General features: G+C 48.0%; 1 protein-coding gene across 7 annotated transcripts in view; it reads left to right on the top strand.

Annotated features, from left to right (window-relative positions):
- The window catches only part of PLEKHA2 (pleckstrin homology domain containing A2), a 75,796-nt gene that overhangs the window by 27,039 nt on the left and 24,047 nt on the right, over positions 1-24,710 (top strand). For 5 of the 7 annotated variants that reach the window (XM_032288144.1, XM_032288145.1, XM_032288143.1 and 2 more), the window contains exons 3-6: positions 6,801-6,893; positions 15,552-15,600; positions 17,877-17,974; positions 23,180-23,320. In XM_032288144.1, the coding sequence (XP_032144035.1) occupies positions 6,801-6,893; positions 15,552-15,600; positions 17,877-17,974; positions 23,180-23,320 (381 nt within the window). The remainder of the gene's footprint in view (positions 1-6,800; positions 6,894-15,551; positions 15,601-17,876; positions 17,975-23,179; positions 23,321-24,710) is intronic. The other 2 variants (XM_032288150.1, XM_032288149.1) reach the window with 1 other exon arrangement.

Genomic DNA, 24,710 nt, shown 5'->3' with positions numbered 1-24,710 from the left:
CTGGGCCTCTTTTGGTGTAACCCTGCTGGTCCTGCTCTTGTATTTACCTTTCATTGATAATGTCCCTTGGGAGGTGGCAGGGCCTCAAGGAAAGCACATGGGATTTGGGAAATCAGGAAGAGTTGGGCTTGAATACTGGCTCCCCTGCTTGCTGCCTGTGTGACCTCAGGCAGGTTCCTTCACTGGCCCCATCCTTGGTTTCTTTGTCTGTGAAATGGGATTGTTAGGAATAGGCGACCACGTGTGACGTGCCTCGCAGCATGCCTGACACATCATAATTTCTAAATATATGTCAGTTTCCCTCTTTCTTTCCCAGGCGGTTACTTCGCCAAAGCACCAGATTGATGTTAGGAGTTTGAGCTCTGTCTTTAATTTGGCTCCCTGAGGAAGTCACTTCCCCAGTTGAGCCTTAGAGGACTCATGTGTAGTGAATGAAGAGGTATACACAGAACCTTTGAGTGCTGACACTCTGTGAGTTTATGGCTCGATAGTTGGGTCTTGTGGTCATTTTTCTGTTCTTTTTGACTGTCACTGGAAAAGGGGAAAGGGAGTAGAAGTCACATGGGTAAAAATTTCTCCTTCAACAAAAAATACTGCTGTTGCTAGAAAAAGGCTTAACGTGGGAGGTGTGCCACATCCCTGTATGGGCACCTCAGCTGCTTCCTTGGTGATGGAAAAGAATAAGCCATACAGTTTCCCCTCCTGGGGAGCTAGCTCCTTCAAGGCCCTTAGTGGCAGAAGAGCTCATGAGCAAAAAGGAAAGTACTGGTCATATCTTTATAAAACCACGTATCTTTATTATCGGTGTTATTTTTTTGAGATGGAATCTGGCCCTGTTACCTGGGCTGGAGTGCAGTGGCATGATCTCGGCTCACTGCAACCTCTGCCTCCTGAGTTCAAGCAATTCTCCTGCCTCAGCCTCCCAAGTAGCTGGGATTACAGGCACCTGCCACCACACACAGCTAATTTTTTGTATTTTCAGTAAAGACGGGCTTTCACTGTATTGGCCAGGCTGGTCTCGAATTCCTGATCTCAGGTGATCCACCCTGTGGGGCCTCCCAAAGTGCTGGGATTACAGGTGTGAGTCAGCACACCCGGCCTAAAACCACGTATCTTTTAACAGGAACTTGCCCTGTTCCCTGTGTGGTTCCACAAAATTTAGAAGTCCAACAAATGTGCAGGTCATTCCTGATTTGTAGAGATCCTCACATGGGATCGCTGCCCGCCAGGCACAGCACCGGAATCTCCATTCCCTCTCCCTCCCCATCTCCTACTTTCCTCCTTCCTCTCTGGTGGCTGCTGGTGCAGCAGCCAGGGTGACTCTGTGGGCTGCTGGCTGGCGTGGCCTTTTCTCTCACCAGCTGCTGTGTCTCTAGGGCAGAGTCAGCAGGACCAGCTGGTGCCTACAGCCATGACCTCCAGCCTGGAGGCACATGGAATCCCTTGGATGCTCTGAAAACAGGCAGCTGCCTGGACCCTATCCCAGACCAGTTCAAACCCTGAGGATGAAACATGCATCTTAGTTTGTTTAGAAATCTCCCAAGGTGGCTGGCCATGGTGGCTCATGTCTGTAATCCCAGCACTTTGGGATGCCAAGGTGGGCAGATCACCTTACGTCAGGAGTTCAAGACCATCCTGGCTAATATGATGAAACCCCATCTCTACTAAAAATATAGCAATTAGCTGGGCGTGGTGGTGCAGGCCTGTAAATCCTAGCTACTCGAGAGGCTGAGGTATGAGAATTGCTTGAACCCGGGAGGTGGAGGTTGCAGTGAGCTGAGATCATGCCACTGCATGTCTAGCCTGGACAATGGGGCAAGACTTCATCTCAAAAAAGTAAATAAATAAATCTCCCGAGGTGATTGGCATAAGCAGCCCTCCAGAGCTTCATTCCCACCACCCAATGGCTCCACTTTGTATCTGCTCAGATGCCTTCATCTTGATGCTTCCTGTCGCTCTCCCTGTGGCCCTTGCCTCAACTCTGCCCCTATACTCTTGAACCCCTTTTCAATGGGGTTCAGTCCATTCCTGCCTGTTCTACCTGATCCTGATTCCTGTCCCACAGAGGCCTTGCCTAGGTCATGGGAGCTGCAAACTGAAGTGACCTCCAAGTCGGAACTTGGTAGATGTCACAAGGAAACGCTGTTTGCCAGTGGTGAGCAGAGCCACATTGAACTTCCAGTGCTTTATGAACCTGGTGGGCTTGTCTAAACTCTCAGAAAAACATACTCCAAGCACAGAGTCCAAGGCTAGAGTTTTGTTCTGCTGACCAGCTGTTCTTAAACTTGGGCCTATTTAGGGATCGCCTGGGAGCACTTAAAAATGTACGTGTTCTGACCACATTCCATTTAACTCTCATTCAGTGTTCTGTGGGGGAAGCTTGAGTGTGGCCTTTTTTTTTTTTTTTAATCTCTTTTTTCTTTTTCATAGAGTCAGGGTCCCACTGTGTTATTCAGGCTGGAGTGCAGCGACACGATCATAGCTCACTGCAGCCTCGAACTCCTGGGCTCAAGTAATCCTCCCACCTCAGCCTCCCACATACCTGGGACTACAAATGCGCCACCAACACACCCAGCTAATTTCTTTATTTTATTTTCTGTAGAGACAGAGTCTTGCTATGTTGCCCAGGCTGGTCTTGAACCCCTGGCCTCAAGGGATCCTCCCACCTCAGCCTCCCAAAGTGTTGGGATTACGGGTGTGCGCCACTGCACCTGGCCATTCTTGGGGTTTTAAAAACAAGCTCTCCAGGAGATTCTGGTGTGTGCCGAAGTTGGAGAAGGATTTGTGTGCCTGAATCCAGAGAGGGGGAGGTCACGGCAGGCTGGAGTCAGTTAGAGAAGGCTTTGGGGAGGAGAGTCCTGAGTTTGTCCTTTTCCTAAAGGAGTCTGATCTGTGGCCAGGGAAGAGGGGGACATCTTGGGTGGGCTCCCCTCCCCAGCTCTGATGCCCTGGCCCTCCCTAGGTGCTGTTTCTTGGCCTTCCTGCCCTGACACTGGCTGCCTGACTCTCAGCTCAGGCAGGCCCTCCCTGTTTTCCTTGATCAGAAGCATCTGCCAGGGACTGCTGATGTGTCTGTCACCTGGCACTCAGCTGTCACTGTCCATCTTCTAGGTCCAGTCACTGGAGTGGACACTGAGCATCAATTTGGATCAAGCCTCAGGGATCCTGGGGCTGTTTTCTCCTGTTTCTCCCATTTCCCCTGGTTGAGGAGGAAGGTGGGAGGGAGGCAGCATCAGACACGAGTCATATTTTCCTGCCTTTTCCTGGCTTCTCCTGGCGGAGAGGTGGTACAGTTGAGCCTAGGAACAGACTGTGGGTGGAGTGTGGGTGAAGGGGTGAGGACCCCCGCCCTCACCCTTGGGGTCCTGGGTGCTGCATCCTTCTCTCTGAACAGGGAGAGCTGCCAGGGCGGCTGGGACAGAGGGTGGAGCAGCCCTCGAGGGGCAGAGGGGATGAGGTAGTTGAAACCCGATCGGCTCATAGTTGTGCCATATGGGTTAGCATCTGAATGGTTCCCCAAATCCCACTTCATCACTCGTAATTCAGGCTGGGACTCTGGAGGCCGCTGGGCTGCGGTTTGGGGTAAGGGGAGTGTGTGGTGCAGCAGCAGTTCTGAGACTCGGCGTTTGCATCTTGTAATTAGCGCTGCGGGAGGGGAACTGGGACTCCAGTAGGCTGGGCTGTCTTGTGTCTTTCCATGGAATTCTCCCCACCGCCCTACAAAACAGGGTTTATCATCTTCGTTTTATAGGTACGGAGACTTGCCTGTGGTTACAGAGCGTTAATGTCACAGCTAGAATTCCAACAGCTCAGGCTTTTCAAATTACCCCATGCCACTTCCAGGCCACTGGCATGGAAAGTCAGCTTTGGTTTAGGCTCAGCCATCAATTATGTGACCTTAGACAAATCCCCTCACTCATGAGCCACTTTTCTAAACTGCAAAATGGGGTCGGGGTGGTGGCAGGCTCTTAGTCCTGCGGCTCCTGTGTCCCTGGAGCCTGTGGGTCTCCCTCTGGAAGTCCGACCTTGGGCAGCACAGCGTCTTTGCCCAGAGCAGTTCTCATTCCCCTCCAGGGCAGTGTCTGTCACTCATGTCTTTTGGGAGCTGGGGCTCCTATGTGGATTCTGATTTAGGGGCTACAAGGCCCGTCTCTCCCTACCCAATAGAGGTTTCCTAAACACAAACAAACGAACCCCTGAAAAGCAGTCGCTATGTGGTTGAAAAAGTGTGTAAATAGAAGTGTAAATCAGACTATCCACAGTTCACATGTGAATCTAGCTATGAAAGGCAGCTCTTAGCTTACTGCCTCATTCGCAAAGGGAAGAGCAAGAAGTGCAGAGTCTTTTCTAGGTCCTCCGCTCTAAGAGTCTCGGGTTCTGAGAATACTTTTTTTTGGTGGTATTATCCCCGTCCATTTTCTTGCTTGAATTTGCTTCAAATGATGTGTGTTACTTTAGATAACTGGGGTTAGAAGGATTCTTCCCTACTACCCGAGGAGACATTTACAGAAAAGAAAAGAAAGAAAAAGAAATATATAATGTTTTTACAGAGACGGAGTTTCACTATGTTGACTAGGGTGGTCTCAAATTCCTGGACTCAAGCAGTCCTCCCACCTCAGCCTCCCAAAGTGCTGAGATTACAGGTGTGAACCACCATACCTGGTCCACCTGAGACATTTCTTTCTTTCTCTCTTTTTTTTTTGAGACGGAGGCTCACTCTGTTGCCCAGGCTGCAGTGCAGTGGTGCAATCTTGGCTCACTGCAACCTCCGTCCGCCTCCTGAGTTCAAGTGATTCTCCTGCCTCAGCCTCCCACGTAGCTGGGACTATAGGAGTGCACCACCATGCCTGGCTAATTGTTGTATTTTTAGTAGGGACAGGGTTTCACCATGCTGGCCAGGCTGGTGTCAAACTCCTGACCTAGTGATCCACCTACCTTGGCCTCCCAAAGTGCTGGGATTGCAGGCGTGAGCTACCACGCCTGGCACAACCTGAGACATTTCTTAAGGCTGTCTCCTGATCGGATAGGTCATTTCACTGAGAATTCTTAGGTAAATTTACTAAATTCCCTTTATCCAAGATTCACCTCCTTTTATTGCTTTGAGAGGACCCCAGGTAACGGGGGCTTCAGAGATTTTTCTTGAAGGCTTTTGGCAACAGTTATAAGAGGTCAGCAAGAGCTATGTACAGAGTCTCAGATTCATAGGATAATGGTGTGCATTCGAAGCCCCACAGTTGTGATTTCTAACCTTAACCCTGACTCTGGCATGAGACTGCCCTGGCTTTTTGCTGCTTCATCCCTGCCAATGGGGACATTAGAAAGCCAGACAGCGTGTGCCAGGGTGGGGCTCATCACCAGACCTGGTGCCTGTGAGTCTCCTGCTGTGGTGATAGTGCATTCACTTTGTGTTTTATACTGTACAGACATCTTCCCTTTATATATATAATATATATATAATATATATTCAGCCTGTTTCATAGGGCTGTTATGAGTAGGGCTGTTATATATATATAATACATATATAACATATATAATATATAATTACATTATATATAACGTATATAATATATATTATATAACATATAGTATATAATATATAAATATGCTATATAACATATAACATATATAATATGTAATCTATAACATATAATTATATATAATATATAACACAGATATTATTTCTATACTGTGTGAATTTGAATCTTATGTATTATAAAAAATGTTGCATTGGCTTAAAACAGGACAGAGTCAGTGAGATGTCAGGGCACATGCAAAAACTATAAGAGCTCACACTTGCTGAGAGTCTTCTACATGCCAGGGACAATCCCAAGTGCTCTTAAATGTATTCATTTATTTTTTTATTTTGGTGGGATGGAGACTCACTCTGTCGCCCAGGCTGGAGTGCAGTGGCGAGATCTCAGCTCACTGCAACCTCTACCTCCCGCGTTCAAGCGATTCTCCGGCCTCAGCTTCACGAGTAGCTGGGCCCATAATCGTGGGCCACATGTCCGGTTAATTTTTATGTTTTTAGTAGAGATGGACTTTCACCGTGTTGCCCAGTCTGGTGATCTGCCCTCAGGTCATCTGCCCACCTTAGCCTCCCAAAGTGATGGGATTATAGACGTGAGCCACTGTGCCTGGCTTTCTTAAATGTATTAACTCATTTTTACAGCTTTCTTATGAGGCAGATACTATTATCCCTATTTCACAGAAGGAAAAGCGGAGGCTTAGTGGCTAAGGAACTTGTTCACAGTGGAGCATACGCTTTTTTTTTTTTTTTAAAGAGGATCTTGCTCTGTTGTACAGTGGCACTAACAGGGCTTACTACAGCCTCCACCTCCTGGACTCCCGCGGTCCTCCCACCTCAGCCTTCCATGGAGCTGGGACCGCAAGTGTGAGGCATCACACCCAGCTAATTTAAAAATTTTTTGATATGTTATCCAGGCTGGCATCAAACTCCTGGCCTCAAGTGATCCTCCCATCTTGGCCTTCCAAAGTGCTGGGATTATAGGCATGAGCCACTATGCCTAGTGTGAGCATACACTTTTACCATTGTACTAGAATATTTTTCTGTAATAGATAAGGCTTGGGGGTGATGTTAATGTCACAGGTTTCCATCAGGAATCCTGAGTCATTATCGAGAAATTATCATCACAGGTAAGGAATGCAAGTTAAGGAATGGTTGAGTAACTTGCTCAAGGTTGCCAGAAAAGTGGCATTAACAGAGCTGGAATCTTGGTCTTCTGTCTCCTGGTGCTGTTTCTGCAGCATTCTTAAAATGAAAACTATGTGTCTTTCAGAATCTGGCAGTCGGGGCAGGAGCTGTCGGAGCTTTGCAGCTGACCTACATCTCGAAGGTAACGTTGACCTGGAACTCTGGGAATTCATGCTTTGTAAGTTGATCTGGTTTCTAAGCAAGGGGAAGCGTCCAGTCCTTTGGGCATTAGTATTTTGGGACGTTGCGTGGTGTTGAAATGCACCCCGACCCCACACACTGCCTGTGGAAGCTTAGCTGCTGATGGGTGGCTGGAGAGGTATGTGGTTAGCAAGTCGTTGGAGGGTGGATCTGCAGCCTCCTCCTCCTTGAACACATCAATCCTTAATGCTCCCAGCTCCTGCACAGGACGGGTTATGTGGTGGTGGAGCTGGGGTAGGAGTGGGACATGACCCGTGATCTTTTTTTTTTTTTGTAATTGGGATGAATGGGAACACAAAACCAGTCACCAAAAACCCAGCAAAGGGTTCTCTCAAAGGGTACAGTCAAACAGAAGTAACTGAGGAAGTGCTGGGGCTTCGCTGGAGTGTCATCATTCACCTGGACAGGATCACTGGGGAGGGAAGGCTAAGAAGGCCCGAGAAGCCACTCAGATTGCCAGGAGGACATTCAGCAGCCAGAGCACCGCTGGGGACTAGGGCAGGTGGCTGCCAGGCGCCCCCAGTCCTGTTTGTACAGAAGGGGCTGGAGCAGCCCCTCTCTTGTGCTGAGAGCTGGGGTGGGGGCTGGTTAACGGTGCCCACATGTCACTGCTGAATTCAGCTTCTGTTAACAGCCCCTCCCTGGAGCAGGCACCACTGCTGACCCGTGATGCAGCGGTGATAAAAAGGCCGGGAGATTTAGAGCCTCCCCAGAAAGAGGAACTCTTTGTACAGTGAGCAGAGCCAGGTGGCAGCCGGCCAGCACTGAGGTTTCGGAAGCCCTGCGCTCCCCACGCCCCTTCACTGCAGGCCTCTTGGGGGCCTCTTCTGCCTTGCCATCCCCTCTCATCCTCAGGGGCTTGAGGCCTGGGGGCCCCGAGCCAAGGGTCTACCGGCTCCATCTTGTAACAAGCTTTGGGAGCCTTGCACCCTGGCTGATCAGAAGATGAACCTGGAGAGGACTGGGGGCCTCTGGAGGAGAGGCCACCCTTGGCTGGAGGGGCTGCGCGTCCCTGTGCCTGTGGTGTGCAGGCAGAGTCCGGCAGACACGGCCCGGTACCAAGGCACAAGATGCAGGGCAGCGTCAGGACAGATTAAAGAGGGAGAGAATGACCTCGGGGCTGGGGGAAGGGCCCTTTCAAGTCCAGCCTTGCTAGCACAGCTGCCGGCAATTTGTGCATGCCTTGCGGTGAGAAATGTGGCCGCCTCCCCCGGCCAGAGCAGCCAGAGGCCCGGGCCTGCCCGCCCTTCCTGACTTGTCATCATCTTGCTGAGAGCTCCTGAGGTCATTTCTCCAGGAGGGTCGGAGACAGAGAATTTAGAGCAGAGGAGCAGAAAACCTCGCAGTAATAAATGAAAAATGAAACCCTCTCCTGTGTGAGAGGATTTGGGAAGACTTTTTTTTTTGGCGGGGGGGAGGAGTGAATTCAATCTCCTGCTGAATCATGATTTATAAATGCAGCTCAGATGAGGGTTTTAGAGTTCTCAGCCTTGGAGGCTGCCTCATTTGGAAAGGGTGACCTGCTGTTTAGCCCTGTACTGAGAAAGGCAGGGCTGGGTGGGCATTTTGCAAAACCCACAGCTGCCACTGGGTCGGGTTACACAGAGCTCAGAGCCTTTAACTCCTGCCTGACCCCCTGCCAGAAAGCAGGGGATTTTCCCAGAAAGAAATGTAGCCACTGAGACGCTGGATTCCAGCTCCGCATTCCAGGTCATTTCTTGTTAACCCTTAGGTATTTCCTCCTGGAGGAAAGCTCTTGCCACGGTGTCAGGTGGCCTGGCCAGAGAGTTGTAGGTGGGCTCTCTGCTCGGGGTGTGTGTTTCTCTGCTGTCTGCTGAGGGCTGGTGCCCGGAAGATGAGGATGGGCCTGTGGCCTCTGGCCCGAGAGAGACAGAGATGAAAGTGATGATCAGATGTCATCTAGAGCATCTATGGCAACAGAACCAGTTCTTAGCACTAGAAAATAATTAAAGCTGCCCTATGACCCCTGCCCTCAACCCACCCCTGACTGCCCAGCCAACCCCACTGTCCCACCCCCAGCTGTGTCCCAGTTGTCGGGGCCTTGCTTTCGGTCACCTCTCAGAAAGAACTTGTGGGGGGTTGTGGATTGTTTTGCGAGGGAGGCTGATGAAAAGCATGCACGCCTTCTCCAGGTAAATGCATAGGTATAGGGACACACCCTGCTTTTACGTATAATTCCAGGGAGCCCACTGACCTCCTGAAGCTGGGCCGGAGACCCCCATCCCGTGTAGGTGACTGCTATTCCTCTGGTCCTGATGCCACCTCGTGGGGCAAGGTCACCCCAGACACTGTGGCAGAGGCCACAGCAGAGCTAGGAGACCTTGTTTTGTGGCCGCTGCTTCTGCCAGAGGGGCCCCAGCTCCGCTTCCGGCCAAGGGCAGACAGGGTGGGGCTGGCCCTAGCTGTGCCTGGCCGCTGACGAGCTTGCAGCTCCTGTGGTCTGTGTTTGATCTGATAAGCGCGAGTTCCTGAGTCTGTTGAGCTGTGGAGCAGCCCTGTGTGCGTCACTCTACGGAGGACCTGTGCCCACTCCCTGCTCACATCCCTGACCTCTGCTTGCTGCTGGGTTGTTCACAGGACCCACAGTCAACCACTGCCGTGTAGTGCCCCAGCTGTGGCCACCTCCGCTGTGCAGATGGCTGTGCCTTGGTGCCTCACTGGAGTCAGACAGTCGGTTGACCTCACCCCCTGCAGCCACGCCTCTTCATGAGGATACTCTGTTTCTTCACGATGTTTGAGGGAGGCTGTAGCCACCTGGCATGATCCCTGGTGCCACCTGGCATGATCCCTGGTGCAGTGGGGGCAGAGTTGGATTATTCCTCCCAGCAGGCAAGAGTCCCGCCTCCGTAGTCACCAAATGTCAGGGAGAGGCGAAGCGACCACGTCTCCATGATAAGTTAGATTTCCTCCTGGGCCTTTTTTAAAAAAAACTTGAGATGGAGTCTCGCCCAGGCTATAATGCAGTGGTGTGATCTTGGCTACTGCAACCTCTGCCTCCTGGGTTCAAGCAATTGTCCTCCCTTAGCCTCTCGAGTAGCTTGGATTACAGGCGCCTGCCACCACACCTGGTTAATTTTTGTATCTTTAGTAGAGATGGGGTTTCACCATGTTGGTCAGGCTGGTCTTGAACTCCTGACCTCAGGTGATCCATCCGCCTCGGCCTCACAAAGTGCTGGGATTACAGGTGGGAGCCATCGTGTCTGGCCCCACCTTGGCCTTTCTTTCTGTGGGACTCAGCAACAGGCAGAATCATTTCATTGTCCTCTTTTGCCACTCTGTGGCAAAGGGGAATAGTGTTTTTACTCTGGCTTTACCTATTTTGAAGCTGATCAGAGACACTGAGGGTCTTACCCTTGCAGCGAGCCAGTCAGGGCAGAACCAGAACCGATCCTGTTAATTCAGCAGTGAGTTGGTTTGCCGAATCGCCCTTCCGTGGTAAGCCATTAGGCATGAGGCCAGTGATAGTTGTACACGCATGCACTCACACATGCCTCCTGACCAAAACTGGGTAAACAGAGGAAAACAAACACAAAGCCAGACCGTCTCTTTAAAGGCTCCAGTTCCCATAATAAGCACATGGGTAGCATTCTCACAGTACAGGCTGGCTAATCAGTTGTGGTCAGAGTGAGCATTTGTTATCCAAACAGTGGAAACTGTCTACCCGGGGTGCTCTCTCTAGTCAGTGACAAATAGGAGTTTTTCAGAGAAAAGGCAATTCTCCTAATAAACCAGAAAGGGTGTTGGAGTTCCCAGCTTTTCAAAGTCATTCTAAAGCTGGAAGTAGGCTGTGCACAGTGGCTCATGCCTGTAATACCAACACTTTGGGAGGCCGAGGTGGGAAGATAACTTGAAGCCAGGAGTTCAAGACCAGTTTCGGTAACATAGTGAGACACTGTCTCTACAAAAAAAATTTTTTAAAGAAAAATTTGCTGGGCATGGTGGCGATTGCCTATAGTCCTAGCTACTTGGGAGGCTGAATTGGGAGGATCGCTGGAGCCCAGGAGTTTGAGGCTGAGTGAGCCATGATTGTGCCTCTGCACTCCGGTCTGAGTGACAGAGGCAGATCTCATCTCTTAAAAAAAAAAAGCAAAGGCCAAGTGTGGTGGCTCATGCCTATAATCCCAGCACTTTAAAAGGCCGTGGCGGGTGGATCGTACCACTGCAACTGCACTCCAGCCTGGTGACAGAGTGAGACTCCATCTCAAAAACAAAAAAAAGGGCCGGGCGCGGTGGCTCAAGCCTGTAATCCCAGCACTTTGGGAGGCCGAGGCGGGTGGATCACGAGGTCAAGAGATCGAGACCATCCTGGTCAACATGGTGAAACCCCGTCTCTACTAAAACTACAAAAAATTAGCTGGGCATGGTGGCACGTGCCTGTAATCCCAGCTACTCAGGAGGCTGAGGCAGGAGAATTGCCTGAACCCGGGAAGTGGAGGTTGCGGTGAGCCGAGATCGCGCCATTGCACTCCAGACTGGGTAACAGGAGCGAAACTCCGTCTCAAAAAAAAAAAAAAAAAAAAAAAAAAAAAAAGATAATGCAGGTAAGACAGCCATTCCTCCACACAGAATCTGCTCAACCCAGGAGGGATTAGTTATAGCTTTTGATACCTCATTTCCTTTAAAGCCTCACTCCACACATCAATATAGCCAATGCCCTGCCTGGAACTATGGGCAAAATGCTGAGGGCCCATGAGTTTCTCTGGGCCTGCAAAACTGTATGAAACCTGAAAAAAATTGCCTGGTCTCCTACATACAAAGTGAAGATGCCATATCTAATGTTAATAAATATTTAACTATGGCCGGGTGTGGTGGCTCACACCTGTAATCCAAGCACTTTGGAGGCCAAGGCAGATGGATTACCTGAGGTCGGGAGTTCAAGACCAGCCTGACCAACATGGTGAAACCCCGTCTTCATAAAAAATAAATAAATAAATATTTAACTAAATGCCTATATAACATTATGTCAACCTCCCTGATGAGTACTTAAATGCGTATAAGATGTTACATCAAGTCAACATCATTAATTTTTCAATGAAACATTAAAAATTTTTTCATTTGAAAATAATTGGTACCAGGCCAGGCACAGTGGCTCATGCCTGTAATCTCGGCAAGGTGCGTGGATCACTTGAAGTCAGGTGTTTGAGACCAGCCTGACCAGCATGGTAAAACCCCATCTCTATTAAAAATATAAAATTAACTGGGTATGGTGGTGCATGCCTGTAATCCCAGCTACTTGGAAGGCTGAGACAGGAGAATCGCTTGAACCTGGGACGTGGAGGTTGCAGTGAGGCAAGATCCTGCCATTGCACTCTAGCCTGGGCGACAAGCGAGACTCTGTCTCAAAAAAAAAAAAAAAAAAAAAAAAAAGATACAAATTTTCTTAGTTCACTAGAATCCTTTTGTGTGTGTGCAAGATGATTGCAAAGAAATTAAAGCCAGTTACAAATTGGATGAGTTACTCAGAGCCAAATCATTCCAAAAGTAAAATGATTAAAATCCTTTTGAATATTTTATAGCCAAACAATTATATTTAATAAGGGAAGTGGGTGCATTTTGAGATGTGAGGTGAAAGCCATAGGGCCTAAGAAAGACCTTAAAAAAATGAAGATTTGAGCAAAGGTAAACTCACTTATCCCAAGTTCGGACACAGACCATCCAAATTGAGTTGTGTCTTAACTGACAGGTAAGAGGACGCTGGTGGGTCCATAACGTAATGGTCCAGGCCCCCAGGCATCTTGCTTCCTGGGTTTCTGACCCACCCCCCCAACATCAATCTGGACCATCATGCAGGCCTCTGTCCTGCTTACACCTGAGTGTTGATCTGTCAGTAACTCATTTCCTTGCTTTGGCCCTCAGTGTCCACACTCCCACAGTCCTCTTGTGCATGACTCCTGGTTGTCCTGCCCCTGATGTCTGTATAATCCTGACCACAGCAGAGCTGTCTTTGGCCATCACAGCCCTCAGAAACCTATCTCATGCCTCTCCTTCTACTTCCACTTTTTAAAATTTATTTATTCATTTATTTTTGAGTCAGAATCTCACTCTGTCACCCAGGCTGGAGTGCAATGGTGCGATCTCGGCTCCCTGCAACCTCTGCCTCCCGGGTTCAAGCGATTCTCCTGCCTCAGCTTCCTGAGTAGCTGGGACTACAGGCATGCACCATCATCCCTGGCTAATTATTTGTATTTTTGATACAGACAGGTTTTCACCATGTTGGCCAGGCTGGTCTCAAACTTCTGACCTTGTGATCCACCCACTTCGGCCTCCCAAGGGGTTTGGATTACAGGCGTGAGCCACCCCGCCCGGCCTGCACTATCATATTTGACCCTCATGATAACCCTATGAAAACACAATATTATGATCCCTTATTTGATAGAACAGGAAATGGAGGTCACTCCATTGAGACACCTGTCATTTGAGACTCTCTGTCTCTGACTACTTGACTTTCTTTTGATCTTTTATAAGGTGCCACCTCAGTTCCTACCTATTTGGGGCAATATTAATTTTGGTTAAGGAACCTGGGCAGGTGTATAGCAAGAACTTAGAGCCAGGAGTAAGAACCTAGACAGACTGTTGGGTCAGTCATTGTTAGACCCTAGCCACAGTCAGCCAGGAAGAGACTTTAATTTCAACTCAAGGTTTCTTCTTTGGCACCTGGCTTCTAATAGGCTGCCCATCAAAGCAGGAACCAGCCAGTTCCAGTGGTTCATGCCTGTAATCCCAGCACTTTGTGAGGCTGAGGCAGGAGGATCACTTGAGGCCAGGAGGTTGAGAACAGCCCTGATAACAGAGCTAGACCCGTTTCTACACTAATAGAAGAATTAGCTGAGTGTGATGGCACATGCCTGTAGTCTAGCTACTCAGGAGGCTGAGGTGGAAGGATCACTTGAGCATGAGAAGTCAAGGCTGTACTGAGCTGTGATTGTGCCACTGCACTCCTGGGTGAACCCAGGAGGCGGAGGTTGCAGTGAGCTGAGATCGAATCATTGCACTCCAGCCTGGGTAACAGTGAGACCCTGTATCAAAGAAAGGAAAACCACTGGGCGTGGTGGCTCACACCTGTAATCCCAGCACTTTGGGAGGCTGAGGTGGGTGGATCACCTGAGGTCAGGAGTTTGAGACCAGCTTGGCCAACATGATGAAATCCTGTCTCTACTAAAAATAGAAAAAATTACCTGGGTGTGGTGGCAGGTGCCTGTATTCCCAGCTGCTTAGGAGGCCGAGGCAGGAGAATTGCTCGAACAGCCTAGGCAATAAAAGCAAAACTCTATCTTGAAAAAAAGAAAGAAAAACCAAAAAAACCCAAAAACAAACAAAATAAAGTGGGAACCACTTCTGGAGCCACTAGGTGAGAAGTCGAAGAATACCCTTGGCTGCAAAGGGATGGAGAGAATGGTATCCAGGGGAGGACTGTGACATTATGTGAATAGTCCCCAGCCTAGGAACCGTGGGAAGGTGGCTGCGTCTTTAGAGGCCCAGTGGTGGAAACTCTCCAGGGAGGCTCAGCCTCCATCAAGGATTGTCCCTAATCTTTGTGGGCATGCGGTGGAATATGAATTCCTTTCTTTTTTTCTTTTGTTTGAGCCTGAATGATATGAGTTCACATAGGCAGATACTGAGGAGTGTACATGCCAGGTGTAGGATTGCCAAAGCAAGATTAAATACAGCAACAAGAGGTATAGAATTACCTCCTCTGTTTCTTGCCCTTCCTTGAGATATATAGGCGTGTTCTCTGATTCCATCAGCCTTTCTCTGGGCACCTGGAAGGTGCTCATTTTCATGGCTAGGCCATGAGGGCAGATGTGAAGGCAACTATTCCGTGTGTCTGAGCACAGCGAGCAGCTTGCTGCTTCATCTATCTGAGTGTTCTGATGGGAATCCATGCATTTGTAGCAATACTGCCTTCAGCTTGGAAAACTATTTAGGAAAAGGGTTGGTGGTTGAAAGGGGAGGGGATGAGGGGAATCTTGCTAGTGTGAATGAGGCCAGGATAGGTTTTCGCCAGGACTCAGTGGCTTTTAAAAGTGTTTTTGAGCTGGGTGCAGTGGCTCATGCTTATAATCCCAACGCTTTGGGATGCTGAGGTGGGAGGGTTGCTTGAGGCTGGGAGTTTGAGACCAGCCTGGGCAACATAGCAAGACCCATTCCTGCAATTTTTTTTTTTTTAATTAGCCAGGCATAGTGGCATTAAAAAAAAAAAAATTAGCCAGGAGGCAGACGCTGGAGGATCACTTGAACCCAGAAGTCGGAGGCTGCAGTGAGCTGTGATTGTATCATTGTATTCCAGCCTGGGTGACAGAGTGAGACCCTATTGCTAAATAAATAAGTAAATAACAAGTCTTCTTTGTAAAGATGAACAGACATCAAGATACTGGTTATCTCTAATGGGTGGGGATTCTATCAGGGAGGGGCACACAGGGCTTCTAAGAAATAGGACTGATAATGCCTGTTTCTTGATCCGGATGATGAGTACAGGGTTTTCATTTAATTATTATTTTTAAAAAATGTAGACACCTGTTTAATATACTCTTTATGTATGAGAAATTTCACAATAAGAAATTTTCAACATTGTAAGAAGCATATTCATGTTTCTTTTATTTCTTATTTGATTTAGGTGAGCATAGCTACCCCAAAGCAGAAACCCAAAACTCCATTTTGCTTTGGTAAGTACAGAGCCAGGGGATGGGCTCTTTCAATATTGATATGGCAACTTCCTCTTTTGTGTGGAGACAGTCCTGTGATCACATGTGACTATACCTTGTGCGTATGAGTGACTTAAATCACAATGACGGTTCTGGGTGTCAAGTGATATTTTTTCCCTGGTCTTGCTGCAAAGGTTGTTAATAATGTAAGGACAGAGGTCCAGGGACTAGTAACATTTCTGTTTTCTTTCTGTCTTTTTTTTCTGTTTTAGTTTTGTTTTTTAAATTGACAAATAATAATTGTACATATTCATGCGGTACGTAATGTATAGAGTAATTAGCATATCTGTATTAGTCTGTTCTTGAACTGCTATAAAGAAATACCTGAGACTGAGTAATTTAAAAACAGAAGAGGTTTGACCGGGCACGGTGGCTCACACCTGTAATCCCAGCACTTTGGGAGGCCGAGGCAGGTGGATCACCTGAGGTCAGGAGTTTGAGACCAGCCTGGCCAACATAGTGAAACTCCTTCTCTACTAAAAATACAAAAAAAATAGCTGGGCGTGGTGGCAGGCACCTGTAATCCCACCTCTAATCCCCTTGGGAGGCTGAGGCAAGAGAATCTCTTGAACCCAGGAGGCGGAGATTGCAGTGAGCTGAGATTGCGCCATTGCACTCCAGCCTGGGCAGCAAGAGTGAAACTCCATCTAAAAAAAAAAGAGTTTTAATTGGCTCGCTGTTCTGCATGATCTTCAGGCTCTCTAGGGCCAGAGGAGAAGCAAGAAAGAGAGTGGGAGGTGCTACACACATTTAAACAACCAGATTCCACAAGAACTCACTATCATGAGATGACAGCATGGGGGGTGGTGTTAAACCATGAAAACCGCCCCCAGAATCCACCGTGATCCAATTACTTCCCACTAGGCCCCACTTCCAACAGATGTCCAGGATGACAACTGAACATGAGATTTGGGTGAGGACACAGATCCAAACATATCAATATCCATCATCTCGAACACTTTTTTCTTTTAATAATTGTCCGTCTGCATTTCAGTTTTCTCAGTGCCACAGGGCAGGTGCAAAGTGTCCACTAGAAGTTTCTACGAATCCTTATTTTAGAGCTGAGAAATGGTGTGCTCAGAAAAGATGGAGGACTCAGAAGGGAGGTGGAAGGCAGTGCCAGGAAGGGGATATGAGAAAGCAAGGAGTGTTCTGTTGAGGGTCTAAGTTGCCCAAAGAGTGATATGTTGGGGGATGGTGTAGGAAGCAGAGTCACCGTGCGTGGGTGCCTCAAGTCAGTGAATTCAGTGACTCTATCATCAAATAGTTACTTGGCTCCTACTGTGTTCTCAGAGCTGTGCTAAGTGCTATGAGCAAATGCTAACAAATAGTTTCTCTTGCCTCTCTGGGGTGGTTCTGAATGTAAGCTTCACAAAGGCAGGGATATTATTCTGCCTTGTCACTGTGGTATCTTCAGCATTTACGATGGTTCCTAGCACATAGTAGGTGCTCAGAAAATGTTTGTCAGATGAATGAATAGATGAGTTCTGCAGCTACCCCGTGAGGCTCTCCTACTACAGTTCAAGCTTATGCTGGGAGAATAAAATATTCCCTTGAGCTGTTCTCTCTCTCCACTTCAGATTGGTTCAAACATCTTTGGTATTCCCATTCTATTTCTTGCAAATTTCATAGCTAAGCTCAGAAATGAGTCTCACGTTTTGTGGTTATCAGATCTAAAAAAATATATATGTAATAATAATAAACATGGAAGTAAATTGTTGACTTAATGGAATGCTCAGAGGGAAGAACAGGTTTAGAGTGAGGCCAAGGTCACAGATTTGATCTCAGGAAAGCTTTGTCATATTTCCCAGCCACAAACAAGACTCCAAGTCCAGGCCAGTTGTGCCAGTGGAGACCAAGCATGAGTCCAAAATTCTATATGTACCATCTTGACAGTAAATGTATTGTCAGCGCCAGAATGTGGTTCAGTTGCATCTTGTTGATGGCAGAACAGCAGCCTCATCACTGCAGAGCAGCACACTGAGGCCGCTGTTACGTCATCAGGTGTTGTTTCCGTGGCCGATGGGATGCTTTTAAAGGTGGGAAAGAGAGTGAGCAGGTATGGCCTGGGACTTCCTAAATATCCAGACAAGTGACTTAGGGTCATGGGAGATTTATTAATCTGCTTTGTGGAGTTCACGCATCTTGCACCCTCCAACACCTTAGCTTTGTGGAAACTTGCGTTGCTTGTATTCTGACCCAGGAATGTCTTCCCTTCTTTTCCGTGGCTTTTGTAGTTATCAATGCCCTGTCTCAGAGATATTTCCTTCAAGCCAATGACCAGAAAGATCTGAAGGACTGGGTTGAAGCCTTGAACCAAGCCAGCAAGATCACCGTAAGTTTGGTGTTTTCTGTTTTCTGGGGTAGTAAAAGTGCCTCTTCCCAGAATATGGCCTGGTTGGGGTTGGGAAAAACTGAGATGGCAGCAGAGACTTTCCCAGAAGCCCGATCTGTACCTAGTTCTCTCCCACGTCTTCTTGTTCCTTGGCTGACCAACCACAAGTTGAACCGAGCGGCTAGGTTTGAATCAAGTTCAAGGGGAAGTTCATGGAGCATCCCCTTTGTGCTTCCAGGGAGGGCTCCCGGTCAGTCCTGTTTCGGGTGATTGTGGGATGCTGATTCAGAATGTGGTAGGATTGGAAAATGGATTGCTGACTGTGAAAAGTCAAGTAAAGGGAAAAGCACATGGGGATGGAAGTCAGAACTTTTTCCCAGCTTGAGGGATACTCTTCTTATTTTCAGAGGCTGCCTGCAAGGTCAGTGCAAGCCACCTGCCTCCCTGTCCTGGAAAAGCCTTCTGCTTAAAAGCTTCACAGTGCTAGTTCATGGACTATCCTACAAGTATGCTCTTTTCCCTTGTGCTGGCTAATGAAGAATTCCTTTCTTTTTCCTAAGAAATACAGAAAAAGAAAGGAAGAAGGGTAAGAAGGATGGAGAGGAAAAACTATATGTTTTGGAAACAAACAGACTTTTAATCAATAAGACAGGCAGACTCCTCGCTTATATAGACCATGGCTTGTATGCTGAAAAGTTTGTTTCTGTATCATACAGTCAGAAATGCTTATGTTTGAGGGGCTTTCTATTTTACTTTTTATTTGAGTAATAACTACTATGTGCTGTGGCAAATTATCCTCCCAGATTTCTCAGGGTTCCTGTGAATATCTGTATAGAAGAAATGTGTACACCTGTCTGGTATTGCTAGATCCAACCTGAGTATAACTGAGTCCTATAAGCAGTTTTGATGATTAGCTTCTTATTCTGATAAACCTTGGTAAACCTGTGAAAAGAGAGAGTGATAAAAAAGAGAGGATGGATGGCTGGGTGCAGTGGCTCACACCTGTAATCCTAGCATTTTGGAGGCCAAGGTGGGTGGTTCACCTGAGGTCAGCAGGGAGACCAGCCTGGCCAACATGGTGAAACCATGTCTCTGCTAAAAATAAAAACAGCCGGGCGTGATGGCACACACTTGTAGTTCCAGCTACTCGGGAGGCTGAGGCAGGAGAATCGCTTGAACCCAAAAGACGGAGGTTGCAGTGAGCTGAGATTGCACCACTGCACTCCAGCCAGGATGACAGAGTGAGACTTAGTCTTAAAAAAAAAAAAAAGGTTGAAAATGGAGCAGTAAAATCAAGCACAGCTTTCCCTCATGGTTGGATTCTTCTCTTTCTTCTCGTGGGCCAGCCTGCCCAGCGGAGAAAAGGTGAGCATTTATTTTACCTCACAGATGAGGTCCCTGAGCCTCTCCCTCATCAGAGGATGCCCCATGGGTGGGTAAAACAAGGCCTCTGGAATATGGACAGACCAAAAAAAACCTTGTTTTCAAGCTATGTAGCTTAGTTATGGTTGAATTTGTCTTCCACCAGCTGATTCAGAGTCTCAGAAAGTTGGCTGGGTGTGGTGGCTCACACCTGTAATTCCAGCTCTTTGGGAGGCCAGGGTGGGAAGATCACTTGAGCCCAGGAGTTCAAGACCAGCCTGGACAACACAGGGGGAGACCCCATTTCTACAAAAGTAAAATAAAGCAGTGGCTCACACCTGTAATCCCAGTACTTTGGGAGGTTGAAGTGGGTGTATCACCTGAGGTCAGGAGCTCGAGACCAGTCTGGCCAACGTGGTGAAACCCCGCCTCTACTAAAAATACAAAAAAAAAAAAAAAAGAAAAAGAAAATTAGCTGGATGTGGTGGCACATGTCTGTAGTCCCAGCTACTCAGGAGGCTGAGGCAGGAGGATCATTTGAGCCCAGGAGTTTGAGGCTGCAGGGAGTTACGATCACACCACTGTACTTCAGCCTGAGCAACAGAGTGAAACCCTATATCTTAAAGAAGTCTCAGGAAGTGGAAGCAGCTTTGGAAAGGGTCTGTCTGTTGATCTGAAGCAGTGCATGACACAGGAGCATAAGCGGTGACAAACAGCGGCCTTTGGGATTTTGAGAGGAAATGCAGCAGCCAAGCTCTGTGCCTCCTTTTCTGGCCCCTGGGAACTCTAAAAAGTTACTTCCCTCCTTCTTTGCTGGGTTTCAGGAATTCATCTGGGTCATTTAGGGGAAATTTCTGTAGTTCCATGATGATTTTGTCACTAAATATCCCCGCAAAAATCAACATCCCTAAAAATGTGGTTACATAATATCAAAACTCACAGAAAATTAGAAAGGGTAGCTTAGGTAGATGGTGACAAGCAGCAACAAGGAGTCAGGCAGTCCTAGGGCCAAATCACTTAATTTTAATGAGCTTGGGTTGACCTCATCTATAAAGTGGAGAAAATCATGCCTAGTTGATAAGATTAGTGATAACGAAGCAAAGACCTTATCGGTGCATTGCGTGACACTGAATGGAGGCCTCAAGAAACTAACTGCTGGCTTCTGTCAGCCAGAGGAAAATCGAGGTGGAATTTCTGGCCTGATTTGGAGAAGTAGGGAGGGGGCAGAGGACATCCTCGTCTATGTAAACTGAGTGTGCAGTCCAGGAAGAGAAGGTCTCCTTCTTTGCGGTGGCCCAGCATAATCCGGGTGCATTTTGAACAGACACCAAATGACAGGGCTGTCATGTAGCTCCAAGCTCTTGAAAGGTCTGGATCCTTAGGCCTGTCTGACTCTGAAAGCTGTAGAAGTGGGAGAGGACTTTAGTTTTTCTCATGACATCCCAGTGACATCCTGGCAGATAGACGCAGGGTGTTGCATTCCTCTGAAGGTGGGCACTGTAATGCCGGGACTCCAGTGGAAAGTCAGGGTTTAGTAGACGTTCAGCTGTTTTTTGTTTTGTTTTGTTTTGTTTTTGCTTTTTTTGCAATGAAGTCTCAATCTGTCGCCCAGTCTGGAGTGCAATTGTGCTGGAGTGTGATCTCGGCTCACTGCAACCTCCGCCTCCCGGGTTCAAGCGATTCTCCTGCCTCAGCCTCCCAAGTAGCTGGGATTACAGGCAACTGCCACTACGCCCAGCTATTTTTTGTATTTTTAGTAGAGATGGGGTTTCACCATGTTGGTCAGGTTGGTCTTGAACTCCCGACCTCAGGTGATCCACCCGCCTAGGCGTCCCAAAGCGCTGGGATGACAGGCATGAGCCACCACACCCTGCCGACATTCAGCTGTTAATCCTGGCTTTGGGCAAATGACTCCACTGTTCCGGGCCTCTTTTTTTTTTTTCTTTCCTTCTTACGAAATGTAAGATTTCCTCAGCGTTTGCAGACTCTAGTATAAATGAGTGAAGTGGGCAAGGAGGAAGAAACGTGGCAACAGGAATGAGGATAAGCGCCGTCTGACCCCTGGCCTCTCCCGTTCTTTTGGGGAGAGTAGTACGGACTGTGCAAACACAGAATGTACTTTCTGTCTAAGAGAGAACTACATAGCTGAAATTCTGGATTTTTCTGTGAAATATCCCAAAATTTAGATGCAGATTGAAAAAACACTGCATGAGACTAACAAAACATTGTTTAGGCAAAGTCAGTTGGTGGGCCACGAATTTGCAACCTCTGGCCTGTGAGTTCCAACTAACCATACAAATTCTATGACAATTTGATCGGCTATGGTACCATATCTCTGTCAAGGAAGAAGAAAAATAACTCATTCTTCTTTTTTTGAGATAGAGTCTCGCTTTGTTGTGCCCAGGCTGGAGTGCAGTGGCGTGATCTCAGCTCACTGCAACCTCCACCTCCCGGGTTCAACTGTTTCTCCAGCTTCAACCTCCCAAGCAGCTAGGACTACAGGCATGCACCATGGTGTCCAGCTAATGTTTTTTTTTTTTTTGTATTTTTAGTAGAGACGGGGTTTTGCTGTGTTGGCCAGGCTGGTCTCAAACTCCTGACCTCAGGTGATCTGCCCACCTTGGCCTCCTTGGTGCTGGGATTACAAGCTTGAGCCACCGTGCCCTGCCGATAACTCATTCTTCTAAAAGGGCTCTGTGTATAATTATTATTACCACCTGGGAAGCCTTAATTAAAATATTTTGTAATATGTTTTTCTTTTAATTGTGTTTCTAAAGTGCTTAATATACTCTATCATTTGGCAACCACAACAATGCTTACAATAAATATTATTATTCTTTTCATTTTATGCATGAGATGGTTTAGGCCTAGAGAGGTTTGATGGTTTGCCAAAGATTGCTCAGGTGGTTTGTGAGAGGTCAGGGGTTGTACCACACGCCTTCCGGCTCCAGACTTCACAGACCCCTTGTTCTGTCCCTTCATAGGCATGGATTTTACTGGTTCCATCTGCCCAGCATGGCTTCCCCCAGCTTCGTGTTCCCAGTTTCATTCATTCATTCATTCATTCATTTATTATTTTTGACACGGGGTCTCTGTCACCCAGCCTGGAGTACAGTGGTGTGATTATATTTCACTGCAGCTTCCAACTCCTGGGCTCAAGAGATTCTCCCACCTCCGCCTCTTGAGCAGCTATGTGCTACCACACCTGGCTAATTCTTTTCATTTTTGGTAGAGATGGGATCTCACTATGTTCCCCAGGCTGGTCTTGAACTCCTGGTCTTGGCCTCCCAGTGTGCTGGGATTACAGGTGTGAGGCTTCGGACCTGGCCCCAGGCTTCTGTTCACCCTCCGGGTTGCCGTTTGAGTGTCTCCCTGCCTCCTTCTCTGGACACCTCCCTGCCCACTCCGTGTCCAGCATGTCCCTGCTGTGCACTGCCTCAGCTCCCGTGACCTTTTTGGTGCCACTCACCACCATTTGTAATCACTCTGTTTGTTTTACATATTTTTTTGGTTATTCTCCCTACTAGCATGTAAGTGCCACGAGGGTGGGGACCCATGTGTGTTTCACTTGACACTTTATCTTTGGTTTCTAGCCAGGGAAGGGCTGGCTCATAGTAGGTGCTCAAGAAATTCCTGGAGTCAGTTTGTATCTGTGTGTGGGGAGGGCATTGCTGGCTGAGCCGCTCATATTTGGATTTGGACTGTGGAAGGCCTGGGGAGGACACAGATGTCTGACTATAATTGGTACATTAGCTTTTCTTAAAGCACCCCCATTCTGCTTTGGGCTCCCCACATTTCCTAAACCTTCTGTTCCCCGTTGACTGTTGCTGCCGCTTTCCCCAGGTACCCAAAGGCGGGGGCCTGCCTGTGACTACAGAAGTTCTCAAGAGCTTAGCAGCTCCTCCAGCCCTGGAGAAGAAGCCACAGGTGGCCTACAAGACAGAGATCATCGGAGGGGTGGTGGTCCACACACCCATCAGCCAGGTGAGGGGTCTGACTGGGGCTGCGGCGGGAGTGAGTGTGTTGAAGTGTCCATGGTGTGCCCGTGATGTGCTCGCAGCACTGTACTGGTGAAGGGAGGGTGGGAGTGGGGGAGCTGGTGCTGGTAGAGCCATCAGGAAAGTACAGGGCATGTTAAATCCCCATTCATGGCTGTTGGTGACAGCAGTGCAGAAGTGGAGGCCACTGCATCTTTTTTTTTTTTTTTTGAGATGGAGTCTCTCTGCGTTGCCCAAGCTGGAGTGCAATGGCGTGATCTTGGCTCACTGCAACCTCTGCCTCCCAGGTTCAAGAGATTCTCCTGCCTCAGTCTCCTGAGTAGCTGGGATTACAGGCATGTGCCATCACACCTGGCTAATTTTTGTATTTTTAGTAGAGGTGGTGTTTTACCATGTTGTCCAGGCTGGGCTTGAACTCCTGACCTCAGTTGATCCACTCACCTCGGCCTCCCAAAGGGCCAGAATTACAGGCGTGAGTCACCGTGCCCAGCCGCCACTGCATCTTGAAGCCATGTGGCCCGTGCACAGGAGACACAGGAGTTGAGCTCTTGTGAAACCCACATGAAATGGGACAGAGGAAGGTGAACGAGGCCGGAAACCAGCGCGGTGTCCCTCCTGGTTCGCATTCTCTATCCTTCCCTTTTTCCTGGGTCGGCCCAACCTCCCTGATGCTGGCTCTGTGAAAGTACCAGTTGAGTGCATGACAGAGCAAAAGAAAGGTTTATATTCCTGTTTTAATTATTTTATTTAGTTAATTTGTTTTTGAGACAGGGTCTCACTCTGCTGCCCTGGCTGAAGTGCAGATCCACATAATCATGGCTCAGTGTAGCCTCTGTTTTCTAGGCTAAGGCAATCCTCCCACCTCAGCCTTCCCAGGCTCAAGTGGGACCACAGGCAGGTGCCACCACACCTGGCTAATTTTTTTGTATTTTTTTATGGAGATGGGGTTTTGCCATGTTCTTATTTAATTTTTTTAGAGACAAGAGTCTTGCTCTGTCACCCAGACTGAAGTGCAGTGGTATAATCATGGTTCACTGCAGCCTCTGACTCCTGGGCTCAAGCTATCCTCCCACCTCTGCTTCCTGAGTAGCTGGGACTACATGCCTGGCTTTAAAAATTTTAAATTTTAAGATAAAAATTAAAAAAATTTTTTTTTTTTTTAATGAGACAGAGTCTCACTCTTGTTACCCAGGCTGGAGTGCAATGGCACGATCTCGGCTCACCACAACCTCCGCCTCCTGGGTTCAGGCAATTCTCCTGCCTCAGCCTCCTGAGTAGCTGGGATTACAGGCATGTGCCACCATGCCCAGCTAATTTTTTGTATTTTTAGTAGAGACGGGGTTTCACCATGTTGACCAGGATGGTCTCGATCTCCC

The sequence above is a fragment of the Sapajus apella genome, unplaced genomic scaffold (assembly GCF_009761245.1).
Source record: "Sapajus apella isolate SASKATOON/1434 unplaced genomic scaffold, GSC_monkey_1.0 scaffold21, whole genome shotgun sequence".
Classification (NCBI taxonomy): domain Eukaryota; kingdom Metazoa; phylum Chordata; class Mammalia; order Primates; family Cebidae; genus Sapajus; species Sapajus apella.
Note: the sequence above shows the minus strand (reverse complement) of the source record. Positions and strands in the feature narration are given on the sequence as shown.